The 16,372-nt window shown below is 37.1% G+C and overlaps 1 protein-coding gene across 5 annotated transcripts in view; it reads left to right on the top strand.

Moving 5' to 3' along the window:
- Zcchc4 (zinc finger CCHC-type containing 4) overlaps positions 1 to 16,372 on the top strand; it is a 53,522-nt gene that overhangs the window by 10,050 nt on the left and 27,100 nt on the right. For all 5 annotated transcript variants that reach the window (XM_046423822.2, XM_046423821.2, XM_058572385.1 and 2 more), the window contains exons 4-5: positions 12,034 to 12,309; positions 12,806 to 12,886. In XM_046423822.2, the coding sequence (XP_046279778.1) occupies positions 12,034 to 12,309; positions 12,806 to 12,886 (357 nt within the window). The remainder of the gene's footprint in view (positions 1 to 12,033; positions 12,310 to 12,805; positions 12,887 to 16,372) is intronic.

Below are 16,372 nucleotides of genomic sequence, written 5' to 3'. Positions count from 1 at the left end.
TATATCCCCAGCCATGAAACCATTTGTGACCTTGGCTTTTGTTTCTAGAAGCTTCCATCCATCCATCCAATCATCTGTTCATCAGGTATTGTTGAAGTCTCAATAAAGAACTTAAAATGCTAGTAATGGGTTGAGACATATATACATATTATATGTACATATACATATATATATACACATATTTATATATATACACATATTCATATATATATATATATATATGTATAAAGATTATACAGAATGAGGAAGGTTATGTTAAACATCAACAGTATTCATAGAAAAGACTACATGCTCTGGAAATTGAGGAACTTGTAAATTAGTTGATCGATACAGCTTAAGGACACAGTACTCAAACAGGTGCTGGAAGATGAGTAGAAGTTGAAGGTTTTTGAAATGTGCTGTCATTGATTTCACTGCGACACTTTCTAAGTGATTCTTCTGGGCTTTCTTACATGCTTTATGTGGGGTACAAGTTTGAAATCAGTCATTCTGAAATTTTGTGGTGCTTTAAGATAAATCCTACTGAAAATTGGCTTTTTAAAGTCAAATCCTTAATTAATTACCTATTAAAAGTGTCTTCAGTTTGAGACTAGCAGTTTATTCTTGTATGTAAAAGGACCCAAGTATGATGTATTCCTACTTGAGATTATTTTCTAATGTGTATAATTTAATTTCATACAACTCATTTATAAATTTAGCTTATTCAAGAGCTACTATATTTGAAAGTTCTAAACTGCATTTAAACTTTGTACCTATTAATGTAACACAAACTTCATCTCTTTTTGGGCACTAACGAGCTTTTTATTGACTATTTTTGAAATTTTTAGAAAGGCACGATGGTAACTGACAAGATAAGTTGACTTTTGTTACTTTTTTTTTAAAATCATGGAATTTGCAGTGCTGCACAGGTTTCTAGTTTGCAGAATAGGATTTGATATTTATTTTTCTAATCTCAACTCCTTGAATCATGCTTTTTTTTTTTTTTTTTGCCAGTGGGCGGGGGTGGAACCCACAGCTTGGTCTATGCTAGGTAATCACTCTACCATTGAGCTATATCTCCAGCCCTCTTTTAACATTTTGAGACAGGGTCTTGCTAAGTTGCTGAGGCTAGCCTAAAACTTGGAATCCTCCTGCCTCTGCTTCTGGAATCACTGGGATTATAGACATGTGCCACCAGGCCCAGCTTCATGCTTTATGTTTTATAGGAGTTCAATTGACAGATGTAAATCTTCTGTCTGAGATTTGCTTTTCCTTTTTTTTTTTTTTTAAGCTTTTAAGCTGCCCGTTACGCTCTGAAATGTGTTAATATTCTATTATGTAGTATGTTTGCACCCTTATTGTGACCTATGAAGTCTTAGGAAAGACAAATTCGAATGCTAAAATCAGTGTTAATTTATGTGCATCCAGATAATTTTGTTTAGTTGATATTTCATTTGGTTATTTTTTTTCCAGAGCTCATTTAACTTAGATTTTCAAGGTTTGCTATTAGAGAAATGCCATAAACATAATTTGTGTACTCCAGGAAAGGCAAATGGAACATCAAATGGAGATCAATAAAAATGACATTTCAAAATGCTAGCCTGCAATTTGTGATCATGCTGAGCCATTCGCAGAATGAATTTCCTCTCCCCCCAGGGCATGTGCTGTAAATACGAATAAGATGGGGGTGAGCACTGAGTAATCCTTAGTGCTTAACAGTCTCATGTTTTTCTACCAAACTTCAAAAGCCTTGTGTCTGAATATTAAATTTAAAGTAGTATAGTTGAGTGATGATGCTGTGAATTTTGAAGGGAGATATATGCCCAAGATCCCAGTTTATTTTTTGTCAAGAAAAGTTTAATAAATTAGCAGTAAAGCTTTCCTAAGGGCAATTTGGAAGTAACTGAAGGAGGTATCAACAAGGTCCAAAGATGCATCATGTAAGTGGAGGTTCACTTAGCAGTGTTGCACTCTTCCTTCTTTTGAAAATAAACTTAGGTTCCTATGGTGGGTGAATCTTTCTACCTCGGGACTTTCTTTCCTCTTCTCCTAGTGTTTTTGCAGCTTCTGCCTTCATCTGGTGTTACAGTGTGTGCTGACTAGTCCTTTTGCCCATGTTCGAGTATCAGAATCTGATGTAACTTCATCTGTGTCACCTGTGGGTGGGATCTTCCTACTTTTCTCAGGTCCTGCAAAGCCTGGTAGCTCCAGCTCCAGGATGAGCACATACTTCTCCAGCCAGATGCAGGACCTGCTGCTCTGTCTGGATACTCAGAGCATGCGCAGTCATGTGTTTGGTACTGACAAGGTGGCCATGGCAGGCTTTGCAGGACCTGTGATTCTGGGGTTGCCCAGAGCTACCTGGAAACAGCGCAGTGTCAGGAGCCAGGACTAAGTTTGCATGTGGGCATACAGTCGAACTGCACCATCCCCTCTGCCTAGCTGATGGCAATTATCAACCATACCCAATATCATGCACATGAAAAAGTGAAAAAATACACATCTTAGAAGTGATGAAATTGGGTGGTTAAATCTTGCTTTGTGACCCAGTCTGACAGGCTTTAGTGGATGTGTAATCTTAGTTTTGCTACAATGCTTATGTTCTCTATTTGTTTCTTTTTGCTCAAGTTAACTATGTGATCTGTGTTTTCTTTTTTCATGAGGTTTCTTCTGTGTTTTCTAGTTTTGCCTTCCTAACTTTCTATACTATGTTTAATCCTTTTCTTTTTTGTCTCCGTTCCTCTAAAAACTGAGAAATGATGGATGTAGTACATCTCTGCTTCCTGTCTTCCCTTCTCCATAACTACTGCTGATTTTAATTATTTATTTTCAGAGTTAACTTTTATGTCTTCAAAATTGCTTTTAACTTTTTTTTTTTTTTTTAGAAAGAGAGACAGAGAGAGAGAGAATTTTTTTTTTAATATTTATTTTTTAGTTTTCGGCGGACACAACATCTTTGTTTGTATGTGGTGCTGAGGATCGAACCCAGGCCGCACGCATGCCATGCGAGCGCGCTACCGCTTGAGCCACATCCCTAGCCCTTAACTGTTTTTAACTTGATTTTCAGCTTTCAATTTTATGTTTTGGCCCATGACCCATTTTACAACATGAGAAAATCACTGTGCTTACACTGGCTCCTGCCTTCTCTTCTCCTTTCATCTGGATTTGTCTTATCCACATTTTGTATTGCAGCTGTAGCTCCCTCATTTGCCCAGTCTGAATCTGGCTAAGTGGATTCAGGGCCCACTGATGCCTTTTGGCTGTAGTGTCTTCATTCATCTTCTGTTTGGCTAAGATTCAAAGCAGTTTTTACTTTTTTTTTTTTAAATACATGTTCTTTTTTTTTTTTTTTTAGAGAGAGAGAGAATTTTTAATATTTATTTATTTATTTTAGTTCTCGGCCGACACAACATCTTTGTTTGTATGTGGTGCTGAGGATTGAACCCGGGCCGCACGCATGACAGGCGAGCGTGCTACTGCTTGAGCCACATCCCCAGCCCCGCAGTTTTTACTTTTTAAATAAAAAGTCTTTTTTTAATCCGAAAGTTCTAGATAAAAATCTATATGTGGCTACTGTGTAACTCAATTTATGTGAAACATCCAGAGTGAAAATGTGTAGAGACAGAAAGTGAATTAGTGCTGCTAAGGGCTGGGGTGGGGCAGTGGGAACAGCTACTGATGGGAGGAGGTTTCTTTTTGTGGTAATGAAGATGTTCTGGAATTAGACTGTGGTGACCCAGCACAACGTTTTGAGTGTGCTAAACACCACTGAGTTGTATAGTGTGTAAATTATGTCTCAATAAAAATCAGTCTGTTGCAGTTCTGCTGTGAGGCTGGATAAAGAGTAACCAAGATCTCTTGTCTCCACGCCTGCCTTTTCCCACCAGAGGCAGCTGTGGTCAGCTCTCTGGCTTAGGCTTTTAGAATTCACCATCTAATCTTTACTTCTTTTTATATAACATGAAAATCTCTAATTGTTCACATTTGTGACCTTTTTTCCCTTTTATTTATTTATTTTGATACGGGGGGACTGAACCTAAGGGCAACTTATCACTATGCTACATCCCCAGTTCTTTTAAAAAACTTTTATTTTGAGATATGGTCTTGCTAAGTTACTTAGAGCCTCACTAAGTTGCTGAGGATGCCTTCGAACTTGTGATCCTACTGCCTTAGCCTCCCGAGTTGCTGGGATTACAGATGGGCCACCACACTGGGCTGTTCTTTGTGTTACTGGGATTGATTGATCATGTGTTCAGATATCAGCCAACCTACACCAGCCATTATACAGTTCATCATCAGCCTTTCTCCTAGTGATTTTTGAGGTAATTGATGATCAGTGCCTAGAGACTTATGCATTATGAGCTGTAATTCTTTTTGTGGTGGGGTACCAGGGATTGAACTCAGAGCCACTCAACCACTGAGCTACATCCCCAGCCCTTTTTGGTATTTTATTTAGAAACAGGGTCTCACTGAGTTGCTTAACCCTTTACCTTTGAACTCTTGATCCTCCTGCCTCAGTCTCCTGAGCCACTAGGATTACAGGCATGTGCCATCATGCCTGGCTATAATTCTTTTATAAAGAAACCTTATCTCATGAATTCTTAGCTTTCCATGTTACAGGTTATGTGGGAAAATACAAAATAAATGTCTAATTTCTGTTCTTTTTGTTGTTATTTTGCAGTGCTGGGGATTAATCTCAGGGTCTTGTGCATGCCAAGCATATACTTGACCACTGAGCTATATCCCCAGTCCTTTTCTTGTTCTTTTTAACCAGTTCTCAGAATAATGATTTGGTATTTCATCCACTTCCCATCAGGGCTGTTGTTCTGAGAGAACATGTATTTAAAAAATTTGGTACATTTTAAGTTCATTGAAACATTCTTTTTGATATAGCACTTTTCAAATTTGACTGAACTTTCACAAGATGATGGGGGTCCTATGCAGGATGACTGTATAATTTTAATCCAAATCTGGACTCTTTGAAAGTGAAAGGGGCACTAACCAGATAGAACTCCAGGATGGCAGATGTAAGCTGGAAATGACCTGGAAAAGCAGGGATTTCTGGTCACTAGTGATTTGTGGGTTGTTAGGGCTTTTTTCTACAAAAAGCCTTGTTGGGGTTGCGATTGAGACATCTTAATAATATTGAGTTTTCTGCATGGTTTATCTGTCTGATTACTATCTCATTTTTAATTTTCCTCCATAAATAACTTTTTATTTTTATCTCTTCAGCTTTTCTGGGGTATAATAATTTGTGTAAAATAAATTTCATATATTTAAATGTACAATTTGATGAATTTTGACATATGCATTTACTTGTGACACCATCACCATGGCCAGGATAGTGAACATAACCATTATATCCCCAATTTCTTCCTGCTCTATTGTCCCTTATCCCTTCACCTTCAGGGTTTCCATCAACTACTGATTTACATGTTGTCATTACAGAATAGTTTGCATTTTCTTGAAATTTATATAAGTGAGATTGTAACAGTTTGTACCATTTTTTTTTAATGGGGGTTGTGTTCCTTAACTTAGAATCATTTTTTTCTTTTTAAGTTTCTCTATGTTGATGTATTTGTCAATTGTTTATTCCTTTTATTCCCCAGTAAGATTTTATTGTATAGACATGTCTGTTTACCTGTTGAAGACATTTAATTTTCTTCCAGTGATTGATTTCTACATATAAAGCTCTGGTGAACTTTCATTTATAAATCTTTGTATGGACTCACACTTTTCTTTCTCTTGAGTAAATAGCTGGGAGTTGCATAGCTGGATCATATGATGTTCAGCTTTTTACAAATGGCCAGACTTCCCATGTGGTTGCCATTTTACATTCCCAATAGCTGTGTATGAGGATTCCAGTTTTGGACGTCTACAACATGTATTATTACCTATTTTTAAAGTTGTAGCCATTGTGAAGTGATATAATTTTGTGGTTTTACTTTGTATTTATGATGTTGAGCATCTTTTCGTTGTATTTATTAACTGTTATTTTCTTTGGAGAAGTGTCTATTTAGTTCCTTGCTGTTTTTAATTGGACTAATTGTCTTTTTATTACTGAGTTTTGTTCTTTATATGTTGTAATGTCATTCTTTTACTCAATATATAATCTGCAAATATCTCTCCCATTTTTGAATTGCCTTTTCACTTTCTTTATGCTGTTCTTAGATGCACAAAAGTTTTAAATTTCAATTTATTTTTCCTTTGCTGCTTATGAGGTATGTGTATGTGTGTGTGTGTTTGTTTATTGTGCTTGGAATTGAACCCAGGGCTTCATGCATGCTAAGCATACACTATACCCAAAGCCCCATATATTATCTGTTGAAGAAGTTTAGGTCATTGATTCTTTTATACTTTGTGCCCAAGTCCTATTTAAGAAGTCTTTTCATGTTCACCTATGTAATCCCAGCAACTCAGGAAGCTAAGGGAGGAAGATTGCAAATTTAAGGCCGGCCTTGGCAAATTAGTGAGAGCATGTCTCAAAAAATAAGAAGGACTGGGGATTAGCTTAGTGGTAGAGCACCCAGGTTTAATTCTCAGTACCATAAAAACAAAAACAAAAACAAACCAAACAACAAAAAACCCTGCCAAATCTAAGTCATTGTTATTTTCTCCTAGAAAGTTTGTGGTTTTAGGTTTTAGTCTTGGGTCTGTGACTTAATCATATATACAAAGTCCCTTTTGTCATATAAGATATTTGTAAGTTCTCTGTGAGGATGTAGACATCTTTAATGGGCGGTGAGGGATGAGCATGATTGAGCTGGTTACAGTATCTTTGTAAAACACCAGTTGACTATATGTGTGTGGCTTTTTCTGGACGCTATTCTGTTCTTTTGACAAAAGTCAAAGATCGTATTTGATTGGGTGCTGGCAAGGTGAATTTTATCTTGTTGCACATTGGATATTTTTTTCTTTTTATGTGAAAAGTGTAAGTGTATGTTTTCACATAAATACCATATTGTTTTGATTACTGTGACTTCATCATAACCTTCTTGGATTCAGGTAGTTTAAATCTTCCTAACTGTCGTATGTTTACAGAGTAGTTTGGGCTATTCTAGTTCCTTTTCATTTTTATATTAATTTTAGAATGAATTTTTTGGTTTCTACAAAAAGCCTTGTTGGGATTGCGATTGAGACATCTTAAAATACTGAGTTTTCTCCATGGTTTATCTTTCTGTTTACTATCTCATCTTTAATTTTCCTCCATAATGTTTTTAAATTTTCATTGTGCTGGAGTTGTACATCTTTTGTCCGTTTTGTCCTTAATAAAAGGGCTACAATCATAGGCCTTTTTATTTTAATTTGAGACGGAGTCTCTTTGAGTAGCCCAGGCTGGCCTCAAATTTGCTATCCCTCTGCCTCCTATGTAGTAGAATTTTAGGTGTGTGCTACCACCCCTAGCCTTCATATATTTTAATGCTGTTTTAGATAGTATTCTTTTCAAATGTCAGTTTCTGATTGTCTGTTGCTGATCTGTAACAGTACAGTTGATTTTGTGTATCTTTTGTTCTGCAACCTTGCATATTAGTTTTAGCAGGTGTCTTGAAGATTTCCTTAGGACTTTCTACATGTCTGTGAATAAAGATGTTTTAATATTTCCTTTCCAATCTATGCTTTTTATTTTTTTATCTTGTTTCACTAGATGGTGAGAAACTCTACTGAGTGGGAGGTGAGAGCAGACCTTCATCAGTATGATGCTAGTTGTGAATTTTTCTTGGATGATCTTTATTAGACTGTAGAAGTTCTCTTTGATTCCTTTTTTTTTTTTTTAAGAATTCTTACAACTTTTATTGGGTAAAGGGGAGGGAAGGGAGGGGAGGGTGCACGGGGACAGGAAAGATGGTGGAATGTGTGACTACACATGGTGTGATGCTACATCGTGTACAACCACAGAAATGTAAAGTTGGCCTGCAGTTGTATACAGTAACAGCATTCTGCTGTCATATATACCTAATTAAAATAAATAAAAAATTCTCACTGTCATAGGATACTTGATTTTTCAAGGGCTATTTTCTGTATCTGGTGTATTGGTTTTTCTTTTTTTTAGACTGTTAATATGGTGACTCCATTGATTGAATTTATTCATTAAAGCAACCTTGCATTCCAACCTTAAATTCCTACCTTATGTTCTGAGATTAACTATATTTAGTCATGATTTATTACTTACTAGTACATTGCTGGTTTTGATCTGTAATATTTGTTAATTGTTGGGAGTTTGTGTTCATGAGGTATATTGGTCTATAGTTTCTTTTCTTTCTGGTTCTGGTGTTGGAATAATGGTGGCCTCATGGAATGCATTGGGAAGAGGCTCCTTCTCTTTAGGTTTCTGGGAGACTGTGTGTAGACTTGGTGTTTCTCCACTTCCCTTTGTTTGCATTGTTTTCAGTGGGGAACCTGATGTCATTCTTTGTTCCTCTGTACGTGAGGTATCTTCAAGATTTTTTGTTTATTGTTGAGTTTGAATAATTTTTTAATGTATATTGTAGTAGTTTCCTTTGTGTTTCTGTTGTGGTTGTCTGAGTTTGTTGGATCTTTTGAGAAGTTTTGAAAATTTTCATCCATAATATTTTCCAGAACTTCTGTTCTGCCCCATTTGGGGACTCCATTTATTCTTTTTTTTTTTTAATATTTTTTTGTAATTGTCAGTGCCTCACGCATGCTAGGCAAGCACTCTACCACTGAGCCACGACCCCAGCCCTCCATTTATTCTTATTGAGGCCCGTTGATGTTCTGTTTTGGATAGTTTTTGACAGCATTCCTTCACTACAGAGCTTTTCTTCTGTAGGCCCTAAATTTCTGTTTATTTTTATTTTATCTAGAGCTTATTTTTTTTTCCATTTCAGACAGTTAAAAAAATTTATAGGTTTGATATGGTCCTTTGCTATATTTCCGTGCATGTATTATTTTATTTACTTGTAATTTTTTTGGTGCTGTGGATGGCACCTGGGGCCTGGTGGGTGCTGAGCACTTGCTCTGCCACTGAGCTGCAGCCCCGCCTGTCACGGTCAGGCCCTTGCTTTCCTCTGCTTTCTTGAACACATGGAATGTAGTTACGGTAAGGGCCTCTGTTTCTGATTATATCGCCTGTCATTTATAGTTTGATTTGGATTGATTTATTTTTTCCCCATAGTCATAGTCATGTTTTCCTGTTTGCCTACCTGATAATATTTATTTATTTATTTGGCATAGAGGTTTATTTAGGAAGATAGATAACATTCAAGGGAGAATGCAGGCTCTCTTGAGAGTGAGAAGCAGCTTTACCTGGTCGTATTTGATTGGGTGCTGGCAAGGTGAATTTTACCTTGTTGCACATTGGATATTTTTTTCTTTATTTCTTTATTTCTTCCCTTTGTTTGCATTGTGGTGCTGGGGATTGAACTCAAGGCCTCAACCGTGCTAGGCAACTGCTTTATCACTGAGTCACACCCCCAGCTCTCCTTTACATATTTTTGACCTTTGTTTTGGAACACTGTTAAAATACTTTTTGGTAGTTCGATATTCTTGAATAGGATCTCCCGAACTTTGTACAGGGTCCAGAATAGTTTGTCCACTGTCAAGCCAAGGCTGTAGGCCAGCCCCAGCCAGGTCTATTCATTTGCATTTACTTTGTGGTTGCTTTGTGCTAAAACAACAAAATTTCTCTGTTTTGACAGAGAAAATATATGGCTTGTCAAGCTCAAAATATTTACTGTCATCCTTTACAGACAAAGTATGCTTTTATTTAATTAAACAAATATTTTAATTTTGGACACAATACTTTTATTTATTTTATTTTTATGTGGTGCTGAGGATTGAACCCAGTGCCTCACATGTGCAAGGCAAGTGCTCTACCATGGAGCTAGAACTGCCACTGGCCTGCTTTTGAAAATTTGTTTTTAAGCTTTTTAGGCAGGACAGAGCAGTTCCGGGACTGTTTTTTTTTTTTTTTTTTCCTTTTCTGTGCAGTACTGGATATTAAACCTAGTAGTGCTCTACCACTGAGCTCTATCCCCAGCCCTTTTAATTATTAATTTTGAGACTGGGTCTCACTAAATTGCCTGGGCTGGCCTTGAACTTGTGACCTGACTACCTCAGCTTCTCAGGTTACTGGGATCACAGGGGTGCACCAGGGTACCTGCGGGGATGTTTTTCCACATCACTGAGGCAGGACCTGTCTGAGCACTTGACCCACTGCTTGTGCATTTTGAGGGTTTTGCACTCTGGCTTTTTGGTGGACAAACTATTTTGGGCCCGGTGTGAGTGTTCTGGCAGTTTTTTCACTTGCTCCTTTCCAGTGGTTCTCTCCTTAGCCTTGGGTATTTCTCCACTTGCATGTGTGGAGGGCATCATCAGCAAACCTGGGAGTGTGCTCCCTTTTCCTGCACCCCATCCTGTTCCTCTCTGGTGTGCAGCTTTCTGCTCTCACATACTCTGTGAGGAGTGCTCTGCACTTGAGTTCTGGCTGTCTTAGGCTGCCCAAATTCTCTACTCTGTCACATCAGTTCATTGAGCATTACTTTGGGCTATCAGTTGTCCAATATTTTAAAACGGTTGTTTCATATATTTTGTCTGCTTAAAAATTTTTTGAAAATGAAAAAAAAAATTTTTTTTGAGGGCTAGGATGGTAAATCTAGCCTTAGCTACTCTGTCAAGGCTGAATGTGGAAATCTTCAATAGGTACCATTTAGTGTTGAAGGGGAGTACCAGTAAATGAAGTGTGTTTGTTGTTGAGGAGGGGCTTCTGATGCTTTCCATTTGCATTTCATGTCTTGGGGGCCCTTTCCTACTGACATTCTTACTTTGAATTACTAAGAAGTTTCTTTTAATATCCATCTCTTTTTCTTTCTAGTCATGGATAAATCTGTCAAAAGAACACTTATCATAGAAATCGAAACATTTAAATTGCTGGCACGGTAGCTGATTTCTCGCTGTAGCCATTCAGAATATCTATTTATCACTGCCGTGGGTGCTTTGAAATGAAATTGCTTGGGTGGAAAAAGTTTTAATACTCACTCAATTCCTTATTAAGTTTACAGGTTCTACATTATAGTCCCCAAATTTAGTTCCATTCAAACTGTTGTACTCTTGTGAAACTGTAGAATCCTTTAGTGCACTATTTAAAAACATGCCTAAATTTAGATATTTCTCATCCTCTGTAGTCACCAATAATCTTATTTATATTCCTTTTGTGTTTTTATTCTGTTTTCACAGCTGGTATCAGATATGCAAAATCAGCATTTTTTAAAATATATTTTTTTTTAGTTGTAGATGGACATAATATCTTTATTTATTTATTTTTTATGTAGTGCTGAGGATCAAACCCAGTGCCTCATACATGTGAGACAGGCAGTCTACCACTGAGCTACAGTCCCAGCCCCCCAAATCAGCAGTTTTTAAAACATTCTGACTTTGATTATCATTTTCTCTCTTAGGTGGTCTCTAATAAAATGAAGGGAAAAATAAAAAAAGAAATGGTAACTTTGAAATCAAGTATCAGAGTGACTTTTGAGAAAACACGTGGGACATCAGTCAGGTTCTTTTTAAGGCTTTACATATTGTCTTGCTGTTAGGGTTTGTGCTTGCTTCAGCCTCCATCAGTACTGCTGAGAGCAGAAGAGAACATCTTTTCTTTTAGGAGGTAATTTTTCTTGCTAAGTATGCTGTAAGAACTTGAAGAATGATCTTAATTTCTCATTTTAAAATGACTGTCAACTTGAGCCAGACTGTTTAACACTTCAAAGTTAGAACACATGGATTTGTCAATAAATTTAAACATGATAGTAGTTGCCATTACTACTAAGTTGTTTGAGTAATATATTATATTCACATTTTAAATGGATATTGATCTTCATTCAGTGACTAAATTGGAGCATCTCAATTCTTATGAAATTGCTGATTCGTTTCCACTTTGTAGCTATATAGCTAGACATAAATTCTAGCCATCATTCTACAGATTTTTCTTACCTTTGCTTCTTTATGCAGTATTCTTTAGGATAAAAATAAGAATACTTTTATTGTCTTTATAGCAACAAACCTAAAATATACTACTCTGTGTTTCATTGTGTCTTGAAGGTATTTGAGGTTTATTGAGTTGCCCTTGAGTCAGAGAAAGTTCTGTCGGAGCTGTCAGCAGTTGCTATTACCAGATGACTGGGGGGATCATTGTGAGCATCAGATGGTGGGTGATGTCTCTGTCACCCAGTTAAGAAGGCCCAGTCAACTCCTTTATCCGTTGGAAAACAAGAAGACGAATGCCCAGTACCTGTTTGCTGATCGGACTTGTCAATTCCTAGTAGACCTCCTTTCTGCCCTGGGATTCAGAAGAGTACTGTGTGTTGGAACACCAAGGTATGTTCTGTGATTGTTAAAAACTTTTTTCTATCACTATTATTTAAACTGTAGGGAGATGCATGGAGTTGTTATTTGCCTGTGTAGGGTAGGGCATGAAGCTTTTGAGTATTCAAGGAGGTGGAAAACAGGGTCCCTCTCTTTGAGTTTGCCACCTGTATTCCATTTGAGAGAAATCTTTGTAAATTTCTTTTTGATATACTTGATAGGAGACACTTCCTTATAAATAACACATACTCCTATAGGAGACGCTTTCTGATTTGAGATTAAAATTGTTTAAAACATGAAATTATGAAACATCTCTGTTTCAAAAGAGTTCAGCCCTTTTAAAAGTATTTGCAAAACTAAAACCTTGGTTATGCCTGCCAGATTCTCCTTGGAGTTTCATTGAAATATCAGAGAGATGAGAGAAAGTTGATGGATTTTGTTGTTTGTTTGCTTATTAACTATGACATTTGTAATTTCTTACTGAATTTGCTTTTGCTAATTGCTTTAGGTTGCATGAGCTGATCAGGTTGACAGAACCAGGTGATAAGAAACCTCATATTAAAAGCCTTTTATTGGACATTGATTTTCGGTAGGTTTACAAAATGTAATATTTATTCTCCTTTATTGTCTCCTGTTTCTTTTTATGTTTTTCTCCTCTTAATTGTTATAATCTGACACAAGTCTTTTTTTTTTTTTTTTTTTTTTTTTCTGTTTTATTTTCAGCACTGGGATTGAACCCAGGGTACCCTACCACTGAGCTACATCCCTGGTCCTTTTTAATTTTTACTTTTGAAACAAGGATCTTGCTATGTTGCTGAAACTGGTCTCAAACTTGCAATCCTTCTGCTGGGATTACAGGTGTATGCCACCACACTTGGCCTGACACAACTTTTAATTAACAATTAAAAGTAGTAGTTGGTTATGAAGAACGTTTTTAATCATGTAAGCTCAACATGTGATCTTCCATATTTCAGTAGGGAAGCAGTTGATTTCTCTCTTTGCTAGTGTACTTCCTAGATATTTTTCTATGAATGTGTTTAGTTGTGACATAGAGGTGAATTTCCTTTTTTTTTTTTTTTTTTTTTAAATATTTATCTTGTAGTTTTAGGTGGACACAACATCTTTTTATTTATGTGGTGCTGAGGATCGAACCCAGTGCCTCATGCATGCTAGGTGAAGGCTCTGCCACTGAGCCACAACTCCAGCCCCTAGAGGTGAATTTCTGTTGAAGGAAGTTTCTTCTCATGTACTTAAGGTCAAAGATAAACTGAACTTCCTCATTTAATCACATTTCTAGGATTTTGCTGAGTATGGTGGTGTACACCTGTAATCCCAGTGATTTGGAAGGCTGAGGCAGGAGGATTATAAATTCCAGGCCAGCCTCAGTAATTTACAGAGACCTTATATAATTTAGTGAGACCCTGTCTCAAAATTAAGATAAACAGTGGCTGGAGTTGTGGTTCAGTGGTAAGGGTGCTGACTTGGCATGTGTGAGGCCCTGGGTTCGATCCTCATCACCACATATAAATAAATGAAAAAAGATTCATTGACAACTAAAAAATAATTTAAAAAAAATTAAGGTGAACAGGACAAATAACCAATAAATAAAGATTTCTAGTACTTTGTTTCATCAGCAGATCTTTGAAGTGGGGTCAGACATTTTAAAATATATTTTACCAGATAATGTCATACTGGCTCACTGGCTACTCCTGATGTGAAGGGAATGGACAGGTCCCAAGGCAGAGGACTGGCTAGCATCTGAATCCTGTGGAAGAATGTGAGAATTAAGTCGCCTCTGATGTGTTGGGTCATACACGATGAGGCAGAGCGAGAAACATGCCAAGGTGCCCTGCTGGTGGGTGTTTCCAGGAAGCCGATCTTTGGTTGCTAACACACGGTACCTGTGTCCACCTCCTGTTCCTGTGTTCTGCAGAACTGAACATACTCCTCCTGGTTTCTATAATTGTTTGAATCCCAGGAGTTCATGGTGGCTATATATACACACTGTGCTCTTAGCGTCTTATAATCTTTCACAAGATTCGAGAACAAGAACATGTTCTTAATGCATTATCACACATGGTATATCTTTTTATTTAGATCCAATTGGAGCATATTTGGCCAATATTCTAGTATTTGTTGGCGAGAATCTATGAAATCAGATATCCTTTCTCTCCCTAAAAACAGGGCAGGCAGATTTTTAAAGTGTAAAATGTTACATTAAACAGTATAACTTTTGTAATTTATTTTTCTTTAGCTTTCTAAGTCATTGTTTTCTGCTTCTTTCTTCCCTCCCCCCCTTCCTTCCTTCCTTCCTTCCTTCCATCTTTCCTTTTTTTTTGGGGTGGGGGAGTCCATACATGCTAGGAAAGTACTCTACCATTGAACTACATCCCCAGTCCCTAAATCAATTTTATGTTGCTTGAAATAAGCAACTGCATTTTTTAGACCTTACCTATACTTTCTCATTCCTTATTAACAGAGTTTACCTGTTATCTATTGATTTCTTGTTAACAGGACTAGCACAGTTAGCTAAAGTCTGCTCAACACAAGTGATCCTTGGCAAAATGATAATACAGATTTCTTTGTAAAGACAACTTAGTTTTTTTAAGTTGAAATAGGATTCATATCATGTTCTCCATTTTTAAGTGGGTTTTGTGTGTATTCACTGTATGTGGAATCATTATCACTCTCTACTTCCAGAATATTTCCGTCACACTGGAAATAAACCCTGTCTTCACTTACCTTGGTAACCACTTTTGTCTCCATGGCTTGTCCGTTATGGACATTTGGTATGGAATCACTCATTAGTGACCTTTGTGTCTGACTTCTTTCAATACTCATATGTATCTTAGTGCATAACAACCTCATTACTTTTATAGCTGTAAAATATTCCACCCTATGGGTATATCAATTTTTCTAAAAATTCTATATTTGTTTCCTAAGGTTACTATAAATGCATTGTTTTAAAGGTAGAAGTTTGACTACTGGGTTCTTATCATGTCGGTATTAATGATAGCTGGTATTTTCTAAATTGCGTGTCCCACGCGTCAGGCCTATTCTAACTCATTCCTCATAATGTATAAGATGGAGGCTGTTATCATCTTTGCTTTCCAGATGAGTAAACCGAGGTACAAAGAAGTAAAATAAACAAAGTCACAGTTTGTAAATGGCTAAGCCAGGATTCAAACCCAGGTAGTCTGGCTCTAAAAATTAGGTTATCCTCTGGGGATAACTTTACTTTTGAACTTGTATATAAGCCTCTCTTATGTAGTCCATCATCTCTGTCTCGTGATCCCTCTCTCTTTTTCTCCCTTTGCCCTCCCCTCTTGTGCCACAAAGGTTTTCAGATAAATTGAAAACTGTTTCCAGGTTATTTATATATTTAGAATAAGGTATTCATACAAGTTGGAAATCTTTGGTTGGTTCCAGAAATCTAATCATGTGCAGGAACTATTGGTTTTCATTCCTGGGGTCTAGGCCCAGCAGGCCTCAGTCCAGGTGAGAGCCCGAGCCTCACATTGTGTCGTTAGTGCTCTTTCTCTCCTGTTCTTTTTCTGTGTAGACAGTTTTCCTTTGTATGCTGGCACTTTGTTGACAACACTGTTAAACGTGTATAGTCTCAGCTTGCCAGTGTGATGGTGGAAAGAAGCCGTTTTTCCCAGGGTCTGCAGCAGCAGAACTCAGGGAGTGCAGTCAGCTTGCCTGGGTCACAGCCATCACTGTGACCGGGTCAGCCCTGGACCAGCCACATAGAGTAGGTTTTCCATAGGTAAGAGGTGCTTGACTGATAGAGGAGAGATTCAATTGCTAGAGAGAAGAAAAAAATAAATAAAACAAACCAGATGTCCATAATCAAATAATTCAGGACAAAATATACAGTTTTCAAGAACACTCTCCTACCTTTGGCACCTTCAGTGAAAAGCATACAGTGTTCTTTCTAATAGTATATAGTTCTTTGAGTTACATTAAAAGTCATGTAATGATTTTGATTTCTGTAAAGGCAAGATTTCTTCAAGAGAGTTGTGATGGATTTGGGCATTATGCTACAGGCCTGTAATCACAGTACTCTGGAGGC

The sequence above is a fragment of the Marmota monax genome, unplaced genomic scaffold (assembly GCF_021218885.2).
Source record: "Marmota monax isolate L192 unplaced genomic scaffold, Marmota_monax_Labrador192_F-V1.1 WCK01_AAM20220418_F8-fsc00009, whole genome shotgun sequence".
Taxonomy (NCBI): domain Eukaryota; kingdom Metazoa; phylum Chordata; class Mammalia; order Rodentia; family Sciuridae; genus Marmota; species Marmota monax.
Note: the sequence above shows the minus strand (reverse complement) of the source record. Positions and strands in the feature narration are given on the sequence as shown.